The 16494-nt window shown below is 44.9% G+C and overlaps 3 protein-coding genes across 7 annotated transcripts in view; 2 read left to right on the forward strand and 1 right to left on the reverse strand.

The window, feature by feature from the left end:
• The window catches only part of abcc8 (ATP-binding cassette, sub-family C (CFTR/MRP), member 8), a 44324-nt gene extending 32236 nt beyond the window's left edge, over positions 1–12088 (forward strand). For both annotated transcript variants that reach the window (XM_026364808.1, XM_026364809.1), the window contains exons 24-39: positions 183–308; positions 527–623; positions 2033–2280; positions 3955–4121; positions 4652–4879; positions 5058–5150; positions 5718–5820; positions 6181–6294; positions 6519–6639; positions 7045–7175; positions 7284–7362; positions 7487–7595; positions 8237–8340; positions 9935–10068; positions 10926–10988; positions 11406–12088. In XM_026364808.1, the coding sequence (XP_026220593.1) occupies positions 183–308; positions 527–623; positions 2033–2280; positions 3955–4121; positions 4652–4879; positions 5058–5150; positions 5718–5820; positions 6181–6294; positions 6519–6639; positions 7045–7175; positions 7284–7362; positions 7487–7595; positions 8237–8340; positions 9935–10068; positions 10926–10988; positions 11406–11543 (2055 nt within the window). In that variant the 3' untranslated portion in view covers positions 11544–12088. The remainder of the gene's footprint in view (positions 1–182; positions 309–526; positions 624–2032; positions 2281–3954; positions 4122–4651; positions 4880–5057; positions 5151–5717; positions 5821–6180; positions 6295–6518; positions 6640–7044; positions 7176–7283; positions 7363–7486; positions 7596–8236; positions 8341–9934; positions 10069–10925; positions 10989–11405) is intronic.
• Positions 12089–12102: 14 nt separating this feature from the next.
• Positions 12103–14592, forward strand: kcnj11 (potassium inwardly rectifying channel subfamily J member 11). The gene has a single exon (XM_026364810.1). The coding sequence runs from the start codon at positions 12842–12844 to the stop codon at positions 13991–13993; it is 1152 nt and encodes a 383-aa protein (XP_026220595.1). The 5' UTR covers positions 12103–12841; the 3' UTR covers positions 13994–14592.
• The window catches only part of mob2a (MOB kinase activator 2a), a 52821-nt gene continuing 50777 nt past the window's right edge, over positions 14451–16494 (reverse strand). For all 4 annotated transcript variants that reach the window (XM_026364813.1, XM_026364814.1, XM_026364812.1 and 1 more), the window contains exon 5: positions 14451–16325. In XM_026364813.1, coding sequence (XP_026220598.1) covers positions 16006–16325 — 320 coding nt within the window. In that variant the 3' untranslated portion in view covers positions 14451–16005. The remainder of the gene's footprint in view (positions 16326–16494) is intronic.

A 16494-nucleotide genomic window follows, 5' to 3' on the forward strand; every position in this document is an offset into this window, starting at 1 on the left:
TCACACTTAAGATCATCCATTATTACGCTATTGTATTAATTATGAAGTAAACACTTTGATGTCCCATTTGGGATGCAGACAGTTTATCTCAAATGTTCCCAGAGCACATAAAGATTGATTTTTCAGCCTCAGCTAACGACTGCATTTCTTCTCTCTCCTTGTGTGTGTGTGTTTATTATCAGATTATTGCCATGAAAGATGGCACCATCCAGACCCAGGGGACACTGAAGGACATCCAGAACTCTGAGCCCGAACTGTTTGAGCAGTGGAAAACCCTGATGCACAGACAGGACCAGGAGTTTGAAAAGGTGATTAATGAACATGCAAACAAAGTGCAAATGAATCCTTAATGAATCTCTAATGCCTTTAATAATCTTTGCTTTTGCTCATTTGAGAGTTTTTTCAGGGTAGGTGCGTATATCTTGCGCTGCCTGGAAAGATTATATGAGTGTCTGTTTAATGTCTCTGCAGACTAGTTGTAGAAGAAGACAAAGAGAAGTAAATGTTTTCTTTATTCCTCCTCCAGGAGACGGTGGCGGCGAGTATGACGGATATGGAGAGGAACAACCTGCGCAGGGCCATGTACTCCAGAGAGGCCGTCCGGACTGAGGAGGACGAGGAAGGTGAGCGGTCATGGGACACGATGTCTGCCGTGAATTGCAGTCAGTGCTTCACTGATTTCAGGCCAATCATGACATGTACATTTGTGCTTGCTGGTAATGATATAGGTGGAGAATGATTTCCCTTTTTGCTGTGTGTATTTGCTGAGCAGCAGCACCCGTTACATTAAAGCTTAAGCTCATCAGCTTATTTTAATGTTTACACCCTCTGCAATGTTTGCAATAATTTCAATGGCCCCAAATTTTCTGTATTTAATTTTCTGTATTCATTTATTTATTTACTTATTGTTTTTTATTTAAGTGTCAGTACAATGCAAACATTGTGTTGGTGTTAAATACTCCAGACTTTGCTGTTCTCTCTGGGTCTGGTGTCTCGTGTCTTGGCTTCTCTGTAGACTTTCTCAGTAACCAGATATGACACGGCCTTCTCTCCAGCAGCCTCCTGCTGTGGCCAGACACCAAATCTGATTCTCTGTGTGCATGTCTCGACTATTGAATGTGCAACTTTAGTGGAAGGTGCTAAAGTGCAGTGGCTGTACTCCTTATTTGTGTTCTGTGTTGTCTTCCGTGTGCTGGTGGCACCCCGGGGTGGATCGCTCCAGCACCAGGTGCTGCCCTCATATTCGATCGAGCAGGTGTGGCCAGAAAGCATGGTTTGAAAAAAACAAGCAAAAATGTCTGTGGCATTGTGACGCTGCAAGCAAATCGCAGCAGTGTGAGCTTCTCGTCGTCATTCAGCCTTGTCTTTCTCTCTCTTTTTCCTCAACCATTTGTCAACTCTGATCGTGAAAACCTACTCAACACCATGGCATGATTATAGATGGTGGTAGCAGTAGTGTGCTCGGTCCTGTCAGTCATTCAGTCCGTCTCTTTTCCCCCTGTGTTCTCCTGCTTCCTCTCTCCCTCTGGCTTGTCTGAGTCTCCCAGACACCCACATGCAGCCTCGTGCTCAAAAGCTTGTTGCATGATGTGATGTGATATATTTAACTAGGGGGGGGGTGGGGAAGATGTGGAAGGTCGTTAACATTAGCTCTTCACCCCCCCCCAGTCACTGTGGCATGGCTGCTCTGTTGGCGTAGGATATAGCTAGTGTAACCTGTAGCGTAGTTTCTCTGTGGGTTCTCGTCTCCTCTCATGTATTGTGCTTGTGGAGTCTCTTCAGATACAGGAATGAGAAAATATGAGAAATGAAGATAGTGGAAAAGACAATAGTGATCTAGCTAGGAAGGAGGAAAGGACAGTTTGACAGAAATGAGACCTTATGATGAGTAAGTTGTTACATAAAGAAATATTCTTTTATGAAAAGTAAAAAGAAAAAGAATCTGAAGAGGCACGGTCACGTTATTTTCCAATAGCAAAATGCATAAATCCATAACTTAACAAACCCGCGTGCCTGCCTGTCTTGATCCCAGAGGAATCTCTGGAGAGCGAAGAAGACGACAATCTCTCGCAGGTAATGCGTCAGCGAGCCACCATTCCCTGGCGCTCCTGTGGGACCTACCTGTCCTCCGCGGGACTGCTCCTGCTCAACCTGCTCCTCCTCTCACAGCTCCTCAAACACTCCCTCATGGTCGCCATCGACTACTGGCTGGCGTACTGGACGTCACACGTCATCACGGCCAAGTTAGAAGCCACAGCCCGCAACTGTACCATCCGTCAAGTAAGACAGTCTGGTTTTTATAGAGGTTGTCTGTTGTCCTGCTTGATCTCTTTTTTTGCTTGATTGTCTTTTCCTTCAAGTAATAGTTTAAACAGATTTTTCCAGCAACACTGCCAAATGTTGTTGATGCAGCTTCATTTGTGAGGATATAGGAGAGGCCTTTCTTTGTCAGAGTCAATGCGCGCTTAAGTCAGTTGAGGGATAAAGTGTTTGTAAGATGTTTGACAGTTTAGTTAAGAACTGAATTATTTATCTGTATTTCTGTAAAATATCACATTCTTTGTTCTCAAAAAAATATGTTTAGACATTTAGTTGTCAAAACTTGTAACTTATTTTGGTTAGAAGTTTTATTTTGAAGGGGTCAATAACAATAAATAATGTCTATTTGGAAAGGAAACAGGCCAAAGAGAAATTATGTAACAGTTATCTCACTAATTCTCCTGTGAGTCTCAGCTGAACGGAGCTGACCTGAAACACAGACGCTGCCAACCCCAGATGGAGCGTTCACTAATAGACCCAGAAGCTACTGCAGCTCAGCCTCATCTGCATATTAGAGCAACGCTGATGGAGAATTTTTGTAAATTGGTCTAAATGTTTTTTTAAGTCTGTTATTACCTCCTCCAATTTAACCTCCCTTTTCGCTGTTCAAAGAACCAATATAAATACTGGTAAAGGTTAGTCTGTGGGGTACATACAATGAGGCCGCACCACCTGTTGGCAGATTATCATGTTTGTGTGTGTGTGTGTGTGTGTGTGTGTGTGTGTGTGTGTGTGTGTGTGTGTGTGTGTGTGTGTGTGTGTGTGTCAGTCTAGTGAAGCAAAATGCCTGATCACATTTCACACAGCCATGTGAACGGCAAAGACAGGCTCAGCTGGGGATGAGAACAGCAGCGTAAAGTGCACCGTGTCCTCCTGTTGAATACAAACACTGCAACCGTCTTCTCCTCGCTTCACTCTTTCTCACACACTCAAAGTCACGCTGCACAAAGCATTAAGTGCAGATGAATTGTCACCTGAATGCCGAGGACACGAGGATGTTTGGTTCAGTGTCTCAGCCCCAGGCTTATCTAATCGACACTGTTCTGTGGACTGATCCACATGGGGACACCCAGAAGTCCTGTTCTAGTATCAAACGCACACCGTGGCACGTTACTGCCTCACACTGCTGTTAGGTTGCTGTCTGTCAGCACAGACACGAGTGGGAAACTAAATGTTCATGTCATACATTAGCCTGACATACTAATCTCCAGTTTCTGGTTTTGTAGATGGTAAAAAAAGAACAAAATAAAGGAGTAAACAAAGTAAAATACTTTATCTCTGCTGAGGATTTGATACATATATAAATTAATATCAACAATACATAAATAGACTTCAAACAGAGATCTTTTTTTTTGGATAGCTTGAAACAGATTTAATGAAATCACAAAATGAAGTAGAAGGTGAATTGAGGAGAAAATAAAGAGGCTGAAAGAGGAGGAGAACAGCATCTCTTTGAAAGCTTCACTGCTTTTGTCACATTACACAGCTAATTTTTAACCAGCTGCAGAGTTTAATTATGCTTGAAATTACAGTGCAAGCAAACCCAGTGACAGGAACGCCTCCGCCATAACTCAGCTTCTCCAAAGCTCAGACTGGAAGCCATGTTTTAATAACACCTCTCCCCCCTCTCTGTAGGACTGCGGCTTCAGTAACGCGTGGTATTTGTCGGTGTTCAGCGTGCTGTGCTGCCTGGGCATCGTCCTGTGTCTGGCCACCTCTGTGGCTGTGGAGTGGACCGGCCTCAAAGTGGCCAAGCAGCTTCACCACAACCTGCTCAACAAGATCATACTGGCCCCCATGAGGTACGATGCTCAGTGTGCGTGTGTGTGTGTGTGTGTGTGTGTGTGTGCGAGTTGCAGCTCAACCGCAAGATGTGACATTGAGATAGTGTGTGTAGAGCTGTGCATGTGTGATAAGACAGATCATTTAAAAAAAGAAACTCAGTTAAAAGCACCCTTTTCACCCCATTACTCAGAGCACCATCTGCTTTCCTTACACAGAACCTGGGACACATTGTGTTCACAAAGACACACAGACACACACACACACACTGAATAAACACATAATTCACACGTATGAATTTAAAGCTGACTGCACAGCATGACCGAGCAGATTTATGCTGGATAAAGACCTACTAAATGATTATAGACTCTAAGGATTTTACATTTTTAAAATAAGATCATTAATTAAATTAAATAATGTGATGTAATAATGAATATAGTGTGAAGGAAGACACTTTTTTTCCCACTGGATTTTACACATTTTTCACTAATTGTCAGTTCAACAATGACAGTGATAACGAGCTACTTGAATTTTGTCTTCGCCCCTCCAGGCTGTTTGAGACCACTCCACTCGGCAACATCCTCAACCGGTTCTCCACGGACACGAACACCATCGATCAGCACATCCCCTCCACCCTGGAGTGTCTCATGCGCTCCACCCTGCTGTGTGTGTCAGCTCTCGGCGTCATCTCCTATGTGACCCCCGTCTTCCTCATCGCCCTCCTGCCGCTGGCCATCACCTGCTACTTCATCCAGAAATACTTCCGGGTGGCTTCCAGGTGAGTCTGATAGGATAATAACAGATGTTGACAGCCTTTGTCTTTGGTAGTAGTAGGGGACGTTTGTTGTGCAGGTAGTGATTTCTGTCCTCATCTGTCCAACCTTACCACTCGTGCTATTTAAATTTCACCTCACTTGATATTTCCCACTCTACTGTGTCGTCTGTCTGCTGCTCAGGGACCTGCAGCAGCTGGAGGACAGCACACAGCTCCCCTTACTCTCCCACTTCTCTGAGACAGTCGAGGGCCTCACCACCATAAGGGCCCTCAGGTAAATGAAAACATATGTCCTACTGTGGCTGTTTTGCACTCTGTGTGGGAGGATGATTGTTGTACATCATTGTTTAAACAGCATGTGAACTCTCTGTCTGTGGTTTCTTTGTTTAAATGCTCACTCTCTCACTTACTTACTTTTATTTCTTTTGAAATGTTGAATTTAAATGAACACAAAAAAGTCAACTCCGCAGAAGTTTCAGTGTGGACATAGCTCATAAATCTCTACACGTCCACTGTGACTTTCCCGCTTTCCATCCGAGCAGATGTTAGGCTTTAATAAATTAAATTCAGCTGTTTAATTCATTTAAATAAATAAGTATGATGTGAATTGGATTGCAGTTTCAGTCACCAGAATAACATTATGTCTATGATAAAAAGAAAAGTTCCTCAAGTTTAATCATTTTATAAATTCACCCTGTTTTCTTCCTATAATCTGTTCATATGTCCCCTTGTTGAAACTGAGCCTGTCAGGCTGGAAAATGGAGAAGCTGCCATCAGGTGGATGGTTAATGTGTATGTAACACAGTCTGCAATATAACGAAGCGATCCTTTCCATTGGCAGGTACGAGCCCAGGTTCAGACAGAGGTTACTGCAGTTCACTGATGCCAACAACATCGCCTCTCTCTTCCTCACAGCAGCCAACCGGTGGCTGGAGGTCCGCATGGTAAAGAGGCACCTGCATGTTCATGTGTTTGGTGGCTGCTTCACGTTTTTGTCCAAGTTACGGGGCGACTGCTTCTTATGCCTGAAATCAGATATTTTCAGACTCCGTATTAACATAAAATGCAGCATTTACGTGGCCGCGTGCTGCTCATAGCTGCTGCAGCTCATCGTGTTTTTGCGGCGGATGAGTCAAAATTCGAGATGTTTATGGAACACTTGAGCATCTGTGGGGGATTTAGTTATCATGTCATGAATGTTGACAGCAAAGTTGTCCGATAATCCCTTTGTATTTTATTTATGTCCTTGAATTATTCAGTGTTGTGTTATCTTCTTGCTGTGATGATGACATGTCCCTCCGCAGGAGTATATTGGAGCCTGTGTGGTGCTGGTAGCAGCTGTAGCCTCCATCACCAACTCGCTCTACAACCAGCTGTCCACCGGACTGGTGGGGCTCGGTCTGACGTACGCTCTCATGGTGAGACTGTGTGTGTGTGTGTGTGTGTGTGTGTGTGTGTGAGGCCACTCTGATGGTTTTAGTACTGCAGCAGTAAGCATTGTACATTTAGACTTTTATTTAAGTAACATTTTAAATGCACGACTTTGTGATATTTCTACTTGAACTCCTACACGCCGTAATGCAACCACAGTGTCGCCTCTGCTCATCCTCCCCCTCCTCCCCCTCCTCCCCCTCCGTATCAGGTGTCAAACTACATGAACTGGATGGTGCGTAACCTGGCAGACATGGAAGTACAGCTTGGCTCAGTCAAGAGGATTAACGGCCTGCTCAAAACTGAACCAGAGAATTACGAGGGACTGCTCAGTGAGTGTGGCAACACAGTTTCACCCTAAATCAAACCAACGTTCATGAATTTGGAAGAAATCACATCTGCTTTTTCCTCAGAGGGAAGGTTTTGTGATTTCTTCCTCACCCAGTATTAGGTTTAGAGTGAGCCCACTGTCACTCCACATTTGTTATTGTCAACTTCTGTGAGGTATCATAATGCTCATGAGGAATTTATTTTTATCCTAGTTCAGCTGTTTTTACATTAGCTAATGCCTTTAGATCCCTTAATAATCTATCTCACATGCATGTTTACGTCCAGCCAGGAAGGGTTTCTACCAGCAGGCCTGCGTCTTTCCTCTTACCTTTAACATCGTCCTCTAGTTGTATTATTTTCAGGGCTGAACGAGTAGATGCGTTGTGATGTGTTGTGTCTGTGCTCAGCTGTGTCTCAGGTCCCTGACGGCTGGCCCCGGCAGGGAGAGATCAAGATCCAGAATCTGAGCGTCCGGTACGATGCCTCACTGAAGCCTGTCCTTAAAAATGTCAACGCACACATCAGCCCCGGAGAGAAGGTGACCAAACAGGAAAACAGTGTTAAAACATGGAACAAAAACAATGGCCAGGAAGAATTTATGATGTTTATTGACTTGGATTTGTGACATAGAGTTGTTGGATTTCAGGTTGGGATCTGTGGCAGGACTGGCAGCGGGAAATCGTCGTTCTCCTTGGCCTTCTTCCGCATGGTGGACATGTTCGAGGGTGAACAGCAGCACTTGAAATGAATTTAATTATAATGAACTTTCAGTTAATTAATAATTAATTCAACATTAACAAGACACATTGTCTTTGTTTTGCTGATCGAATAAACGTCTTCTTTTTACAGGAAGGATTGTGATTGACAACATCGACATCGCTAAGCTGCCTCTGCAGACCCTCAGGTCTCGCTTGTCCATCATCCTCCAGGACCCCTTCCTGTTCAGCGGCACCATTCGGTACCCATTAGTTTCACTTCAGCGTCAATTTTACCAGCTGAGACGGACTTGATATAGCAGTTTGGATTTGATGATAGTGATAATGTGACTAAAATAGATTTAGTGGAGGGAGAGGACACAGAACATTTCCAGAAACAGGAGCAGTTGGCAAACTGTGACACTCATCTGAAGCACCAGTAGAGCTGAGGGCTTGTAGATAAGAGGACATTCCTCTGAGAACTTAAGTGAAGAGGGTATTTTTAGACGTCAGCAGCAGTGACTATAACATCACAGCTTTGTCGTGTCGATGAAGAGCAAACAAAGAGCTAACTAAGGAATTCAGTTCAATTTGTATAGCGCCAAATCACAACAGAAGTCACCTCTGGGAACTTTACAGTTTTTAAGGCTTAAAAATATAACTGTACCCAGAATTATATAGAAAACCAAACAATCCAACTTGAGCAGCACTAGGTAGGACCAGTAACTGCATTCTGGAGATATACAGCTCCAAGGCCGAGGATACTTCCAGAAAAATAGAGAGAGCGAGACAGACAGAGAGGAGGAAACACAACTACAGGAGAGAGTTTACTGATTTGTGTAGTAAAAACAACCAAGACTAGCTGAGAAAATAATCGGCTGATTAATGGTTCCTTTATGTGCAGTTTCAACCTGGACCCTGAGATGAAGGCTACAGATGAGATGCTGTGGGAAGCTCTAGAGATTGCTCAGCTGAAGCCTGTTGTTAAATCCCTGCCAGGAGGCCTGGGTGAGCATATCTGTCCTTGTTTTAGTGTGTGCATGTGTTTTCTGTGTCTGTGTAATGAAACGTTTGCGTCAGTGATGACATTTTGGCTGGTCCTCGCCACTTCACAGGGCAATTTGAGTGTCAGAGTTAGAGTTATGTCGGTCGGTGTCCTCACAGATGTACTGAATTTGTGTTTATGTGAGAGTGAACTAACAAGGTACACAAACTGTGACTAGACATTATCAATAACTAATCTATAACAGATTAAAATGTTACTCCAGTGTACATGTGAAGTGTCTGTGCAACAAATACAATAACTGGTGTTCTCTGATATCTCGCCGTCACTTCTCATTACAACTGTCAGCTGCTCAAGTGTCTCAAAGATCAGGCTGCTGTATCAGAATACACCACCATTAATTTTTTAAACGCTTGTTGGAGCTGGATTATGCGTGTAGCTGCTCCATCCCGCACTGTTTTACAGCCTCGTTATTCTGAGCTCATTTCAGTTGTCTCACCCCTGACCTAACAGTTACAGACTGAAGCAGACCGACGATCAGATGTTAGCAGAGAGCGTTGTCAACAGCCTTAACCTACATACACTCATGAGTGTATGTAGGTTAAGGCTGATGCACAGGGGCCTCCCGAGGTTTACTTTACCTTCTTTTATTTTGAAATTTAGGACTTATTTTTGTGTGTCTTCACTTCCTTGTGAAAAACAGAGAGATCATTCACTACTCTGGTGGTCTAAGAGACGGCCGGTGCTCATGGCAGCTGGTGTATTTCTACTTTAGTCAATACAAAGACACAAAAACCTGCTTTCACTCGGGTGACACTGACAAATGCGTGTGCCCGTTGATTCACTTACAGCTTTAGTTTATGCTCACTGGAGCCAAATGTTCAATGAGATATTGATCTGTGTGACCTAGGGGTTATGGCTAATTAATTTACCTTATGATTAAGTGACAATACAGTGTAAATGTACACTTTGTTTCTGCAGGAAGGCTGTTACTGTTGAGTTACTTACTAAAAATAAAATCCCATCATATGCAGATTTACTTTATAGCTGTGTTTCAGTGCAATATTGAAATATTTCTACATTAGTCTTTCTTCCATTTTTTTGCCTGATCACTACAACAATTTCCAAGGGAAATTAATTAATTAATATAATCTTCACTGATGAGACATTGTGCATGAAGGGTTCTTTTACTTTTGGTATTTTTTTAACTAATTTTATTTTGTACTTCTACATAAGTAACATTTCTACAATGTGTAATTCTAAATCCAGAAATGTACATTTTTATTTTCGGGTAAACCTACAACTTTGAACATCATGGTGAACTTCTGACATGGAAAGTAATCACTGTTTATCAAACTGATGCATGTTTATTTCTATATAAATGCAGACTCAAGATAAACCTTTTTTTTAAAATATAATTATTACACTATATTGAAAATACACTCGATTTTTCAAAACATGTTCAATGACTACTAAACTACGGTAGGACATCAATACAGTATTGATCTATAAGCCAAAGAGTTAATGGACAATTAACTTTGCCCTCTCATAGCGTGCTGCATATGAATTTCCATGACGTGTGTGGCTTTATTCTTTCAGATGCTATGGTGACGGAGGGAGGGGAAAACTTCAGTCAGGGTCAGAGACAGCTGTTCTGTCTGGCCAGAGCCTTCGTCAGGAAGAGCAGCATCCTCATCATGGACGAAGCCACAGCGTCTATAGACATGGCCACGGTCAGTGCGTGTTCAACAAAGAGCAGCGTTAAGGTAGCGAAAGCTGGTGATGAAAAGGAGGCAACACAGACATTAAGGAAGTGAAAGTGAAAAGGTGAAGGAGGAGACACGGGATCATTTGGTCTGTCGGCATGGTAACAAAGAACAGTGAAGAAAAGGAGAGATGTCTAAAGAGAGAAATGCTTCGTTTGAAGGCACCATCTCAAATTTCTGATCTTAACTCTTAAGTTGTAAACAAGATAAACCAACGACACACGAGTCAGAATTGTACATGAAAATCTGCATTTTGTGTCTCTCACCTTATAACTAAAATTAGAAGCTGTAATTAGAACCAGAAAACAATAACAGAGCATCCGCTTCATAAATTGTACTGTAAGTGATTTTTTAGTTTTTAGCTTCTGATATATTTTTTTTTTACATAAGAGGAGGATAAAAATAAATCTGGAGTGGAGGAGGAAGCCCGCATGCATGCGGCAGAAAGGGAAAGGTTGGGATGAAGGAAAATACTCTCGGTGCAGTAAAAGCCTGAGGAGAGTCTGCGTTGACAAATGGCTGCTTCTTACTTAAGACCCTCTCTTGAAAGATCAGTCACAAAGAGCTCCATCCCCGGCTACAATAACGCTGCAGCGCTGCCCTTGAGGAAACGCACATTTTTAATCGGGGACAGTAAGATGAGGAACAAGAGAGACGACAGTTTGAAAAATACGCTTCTAGGGGGTTGAACTGTAAGTGCTTTTGAAGAAAAAAAGCTTTTGATTTCTCTTTGTCTCTTACATGTAGTCTGTCCCTGATTCTCTGTTAACATTAAAAGGCTTTGTCACAGGCGACCTCATCTCCCTCTGCCTCTGTCCCCACAGGAGAGCATCCTGCAGAAAGTGGTGATGACTGCTTTTGCTGACCGAACAGTAGTTACTATCGCAGTGAGTATCTCCCCGACGCTGTGCCAACACTCTGGGCATTTACAGTTCTGCATCCAGCTCTACTATTTCCCCATGAGTGTGCTGACCTTTGTCCTTGCGCTGCTGATGTATTTCCTGTGAACTGGTGCAAAGATGCAGACAAATGCAGCAAGGATGCAGTTACTGAAAGACAGTGGAGTAAATGAAGATGTGGGAAAGAAGTGTAGGAAGTAGGAGCAGATGCCAGACATCCTTTATTACATTTGCAAGTTCATTCATGAAATTTAAAATGACCATCTATGTAAAAATGGCACAACAGATGAAGTGTAGGAAGACTTTGGTGTCATCGTTCAAAGTGTGTCGTCCCAAATTAGGCTCATTAGAGTGCAGCAGCTCTCTCTGATGTCTTGACCGGTTGTCCTCCCTTCCTTCACTCAGCATCGCGTCCACACCATCCTGAACGCCGACCTGGTGATTGTGATGAAGCGGGGGATCATCCTCGAGTACGACAGACCCCAGGCCCTGCTGGACAAGGAGGACAGCGTCTTCGCCTCCTTTGTGCGAGCAGACAAGTAGCACAAAAAGAGGAAAAGGGAGAGGACGCATTAAAGGAAGACATTCAAAGTGCAATTGTCCCATGGAATATATTCCTTTTATTTTTTAACCATGTATTATATTTGTACATAAAATGTTGATTCTTTGTTAATAAAACATAAATTATCATCTACATTGGTGTTTTTTGTTCGTGGTTATTTGGCTCGAGGGTAGTGAGGTTGGTTTTTTTGTGTGTGTGTTGCATGTGTCAAACATGTATACAAAGAAAGTGAGTCATGAATAGCAAGTATAAAAAGACCTGGAGCAGAGCTGAGACACAGACACACAACACAGAGATCATTTTCATGTAATGTGCTCGTGGGTGTCACTCTGAGGTCAGATGCTGTGCCTGCAGCTGCCACCACTGACATTAGGAAGTTGTGTGGATGCCAGAGGAGCCTGTGAAACACATTGTTTTCACGGGTGGTATGGCAAAAGGGGACGTGCACAGCTTTTAAAACCAGGACTGGGTGTTAATGAAAAGACTAGACCTGGTTCCTGTGGTACTCTATCAGCCCACAGTCTCTACATGTTTAGAGCTGTTGAAGTTTTTACCAAACAGCCTCAGGGTGATTTACTGTGGTGTGTATTTAATCCTTTATAAATGCATGAGCTGTCTTCGGCTTCTTGAAACTGTACAACTTAATTGTTTTACTGCGTAATGGGGCCCCCCCCCTTCGTGCATTCTCATTGAATATCACAGGAAGGGCACCACAGAGATGGTGGAGGGAGGGACTGCCTTTCCACCTCACAGCGTCTCCATCTCACGTTACCAAACTACAGAGAAGTGGCGGAGTCAGCATCCAGCCAACTGCGCCACATGAGCCTGCCTTCTCATCCAAATGTGATCAAACTCGGCTCAGAGGCTCGTTATGCTCCTTCAGACACATTTTCCATTTCACTGAATGTCGCTTACGCACCACCACCACCGGTGGCTCGAATCACGATGGTACGAGGCAGCGTGGCACAGTTATTCCCGGTCAGCCGGCGGTGTGAGTGACGGCGGCAGCTGCGGAGCTGGAAGAAGAATCTTCTCATGGGACTTCTCGGTTGTGGAGCGCCTGGTCTGGAGGAAACGTGAGGCGCGCACATACCTCCAGAAAACAGGGACGGCAACGACACTCTCCTCCGCCCGACAGCTGCCAAGGAGCTGACGCCGGTGGGCACCGAGTGGCAACAAAGGACACCAGGAGAGAGGAGGAGAAGCCATCTTTCACCCCGGGCAGAGAGAGAACTTGAAAAGCCAAAGAGGGGCTGTGGATGCGTAGCATGGGAGCGCTATGTTGTCCAGGAAAGGACTCATCCCCGAGGATTACGTGCTGACTCGTTTGGCTGAGGGTGTCCTGCAGCCCAGGTTCAAGAGCAAACCGGGGAAAGCTCGGTTCGTCTCCAAGAACGGCACCTGCAATGTGGCGCACACCAACATCCGAGAACAGGGTCGATTCCTGCAGGACGTCTTCACCACTCTAGTAGATTTGAAATGGCTCCACACACTCATCATTTTCACCATGTCGTTCCTGTGCAGCTGGCTCCTTTTCGGGATGATCTGGTGGCTCGTCGCCTTTGCGCACGGCGACCTGGACCAGAGAGGGGACGACTTTGTCCCGTGCGTAACGGACATTCACTCCTTCTCCTCCGCTTTCCTCTTCTCCATAGAGGTCCAGGTGACCATTGGCTTCGGGGGCCGCATGATCACGGAGGAGTGCGTCTCCGCCATCGTCATCCTGATCGTGCAGAACATCGTCGGTCTCGTCATCAACGCCATCATGCTCGGCTGCATCTTCATGAAGACCGCACAGGCCAACCGGCGCGCAGAGACGCTCATTTTCAGCAAGCACGCCGTGATCTCCGTGAGAAACAACAAGCTGTGCTTCATGATCCGCATCGGGGACCTGAGGAAAAGCATGATCATCAGCGCCACCGTGCGGATGCAGGTGGTTAAGCGAAGCACCACCGAGGAGGGCGAGGTGGTGCCTCTGGATCAGATCGACATCCACATGGATAACCCGGTGGGCACCAACGGCGTCTTCCTGGTGTCCCCCCTCATAATCTGCCACGTGATCGACAAGCACAGCCCCCTGTACGAGGTGTCAGCGTGTGACCTGCAGCACGAGGACATCGAGGTGATCGTGGTGTTGGAGGGGGTGGTGGAGACCACGGGCATCACCACGCAGGCCAGGACCTCGTACGTGGCGGAGGAGATCCTGTGGGGCCAGCGCTTCGTGCCCACGGTCTCCGAGGAGGACGGGATGTACGCGGTGGACTACTCCAAGTTCGGTAACACCGTAAAGGTCCCGACACCGAGCTGCAGCGCCAAGAGACTGGATGACGCGGGGGGCATCGCTCGGTTTAAACTGTTCGAGGGCGCCACCTTGCGGGCGTCTGTGAGAAGACGGAAGGCAGCGAACCGCAAGTCCAGGATGGAGAGTTAGCAGACTGAGGAACTGTGAACCAAGTCTGCTGGCAGTTTATATGGGGAGTTGTTCAAGTGTGAGGGTATGAAGTGTCAGGATCATATTTATTTTATAATAAATGAGATAATTCACATCAGATTTCTCTATGCAGTAAGAAATGTGCTTTTTCTCAGGGACAGTATGAACAGCACAGAATGAACGGGGGTTTGTGAAGTGTGACTGTTACACGAGCAGAGGAAATGACAGTTTGCATGGGTCTTATGCTTTTTAATGAGAGTGGCTGCATATGATGTATATAAACTCAATAAACAAAGTTTCATGTTAAATCTGTGGGTGGACAGGTGGGGCACTCCAACAACTTATAATACTGCTGTTGTGGCCAATATCAATATCTAAAACAGAGCCCAGAATCTCATGTTGTCATTTCAAGCATCAGTTACACAAACATGTAAATAAAAAACACACCGAGACCGAGTGGCATTTCTCTCTTTTATTAGATTATAATCCGCAGAGCTTAAAATATTAAATTGCTTTTAACTTAGTTAATAATTAAAATACATAAAAACGATAGCCAGAACTGAAGAACCCTGCAATAAAAAAAAAAAAAAAAAAAAAAATTAAAAACAAAGTAAAATAAATAAAAATGGAGAATTATAAACCCAATCCTCCTCCACAGAGAGGCTACGTCTGACAGAACCCGCTTGCGATTCTTTGTAAAGTCCAAGCAGACTGTGCATTTTTTATACACGTGTAATGATACCATTATTGTTATTTTTTCTGAACTAATCTTACTCTGATAATCTTTTTAAAAAGAAAACTTTAAAGGGATAGGTCAAAACAAAAAAAACTGAAGATGTTCAGTTTTGCACTGGGAGTACTGGTGGCTGTCAAACAGCAGAACAGCTCCACCCGCTCACCCTCACCCCTCTTCTCATCTCTGTGGGCCTGCAGACATTACCTCATGTCTTTGTCCTTCTGTGCTGCTGGGTGAGTGGTGTTAATCTTTATGGGGCTGCCGCAATGCTAAACATCAGAAACGGCTCCGATTCAGCCACATGTGGGCACCAGTCGGTCTCAAAGTGTCGATTCTCTGATCAGATTAAAGATCTAACATACAATCTTTGTATTCTCTTCTCCGTCTCCCTGTTTCTGCGGCTTTCTCCACGTTTGCTGCCCTCCACAGGTAGGTGCTGGGACAGGTTTGTTAGGGCTACACCAGGTAACTATGTGACTGTACTGTAGCATAACATGGTCTGTTATATGGAGGACTGATCAGTCTGGAGAACAAGGGATAGAGAATTAGGGAAAAAAAGAGAGGAACTTCTCTCTGGCAGCAGTGACGTAATCTCTCAGGTCCTGAGTAGGAAGCGCTTTAATCATCCCGCACATAAACAACCCAAACAGTGATTGGCTAGTATCGCCCCTTCAGGCAGTAACGTGGCTCCCGACTGCCCAGCGTAGTGGCTGTGTGCCTGCAGGCCGCCTCCCACTGCTGCAAGAGGGAAGGACAAGCCTGCAGGTGAGCAGAGGTGCCTCTTCTCCACACATCAACAACACTGTACAATAGTAGGTTGAAGCAAAGCAGAGCCCCCTTCCTGTACTGTATGTTAGGTAGAGGATAGAGGGAGGCGTAGGGCCGACAGACACACTGCACCACCCCCAACCAACAAAAAGTAAAACTGAGGAAAACGGGGGGAAAAAAGTGAAATAAAACCAAAAATAAAACATACACATACTTTTTTGTTCCTAGTTTAAATTGCAGAGAAGATGGGAGGGATTTGCCCCTGGGAGAAACGCTCACGCCAATTCCTGCTGGCGTGACAAACCCCTCCCCGCCACCCCAAACCCCCCCGGAAAACCCTACCCCCTTCCCTCCGGCTGGCTGCTTGGTGTCATAGCGAAATATAAAGGGTAGTGGAAGGTCTCATGAGTCCTGCTGGCACTGAGGAGGGGGGCCAGGCTGTCTTTCCTTCTCTCCTCCATCTTATCTTCTATCACCCCCGGGGCTACTGTCTCACCTCCCCCTCTGCTCATCTCTCCGTCACGTGGTTTTGTGAAGAGGGAGAGGGCGATGAGGTTGGGGCGGAGGGGGCCGGGAGAGGCGCAGGTGGCGGGGCGGGGGTGCAGAGGATTTCGGACAGGTCGTCCATGATACAGGTCTCCTTGGGGTCGACCAGGTTGAATTCCCTTACGAAAACGATGAAATGTGCATACAGAGTGTTCAAGTGGCCCTGCAGGTCCAGAGCCACCGTCTCTTTAAAGTGCGCCCAGTAGAGGTGAGCCAGCACGTGGAACAGGTACCGGCAGATCTTCTTTACCAAGGACTCAAAGGAGTTGGGAAACTCTTTACCTGAATAGAGACAAGAAAGAGACAAGGATTAGCAACAGAGTCCAAATCTGTTTTGATGAGTGTGTTTTTAGATTTCAACAGCACTCTGCTACATCGATGAGCTAAAATTAATCATTTCTGTCACAATTTAATGGAAAAAAATATTACTAATTTAAATTTCTCAGATGTG

Source organism: Anabas testudineus, chromosome 6 (assembly GCF_900324465.2).
Source record: "Anabas testudineus chromosome 6, fAnaTes1.2, whole genome shotgun sequence".
Taxonomy (NCBI): Eukaryota; Metazoa; Chordata; class Actinopteri; order Anabantiformes; family Anabantidae; genus Anabas; species Anabas testudineus.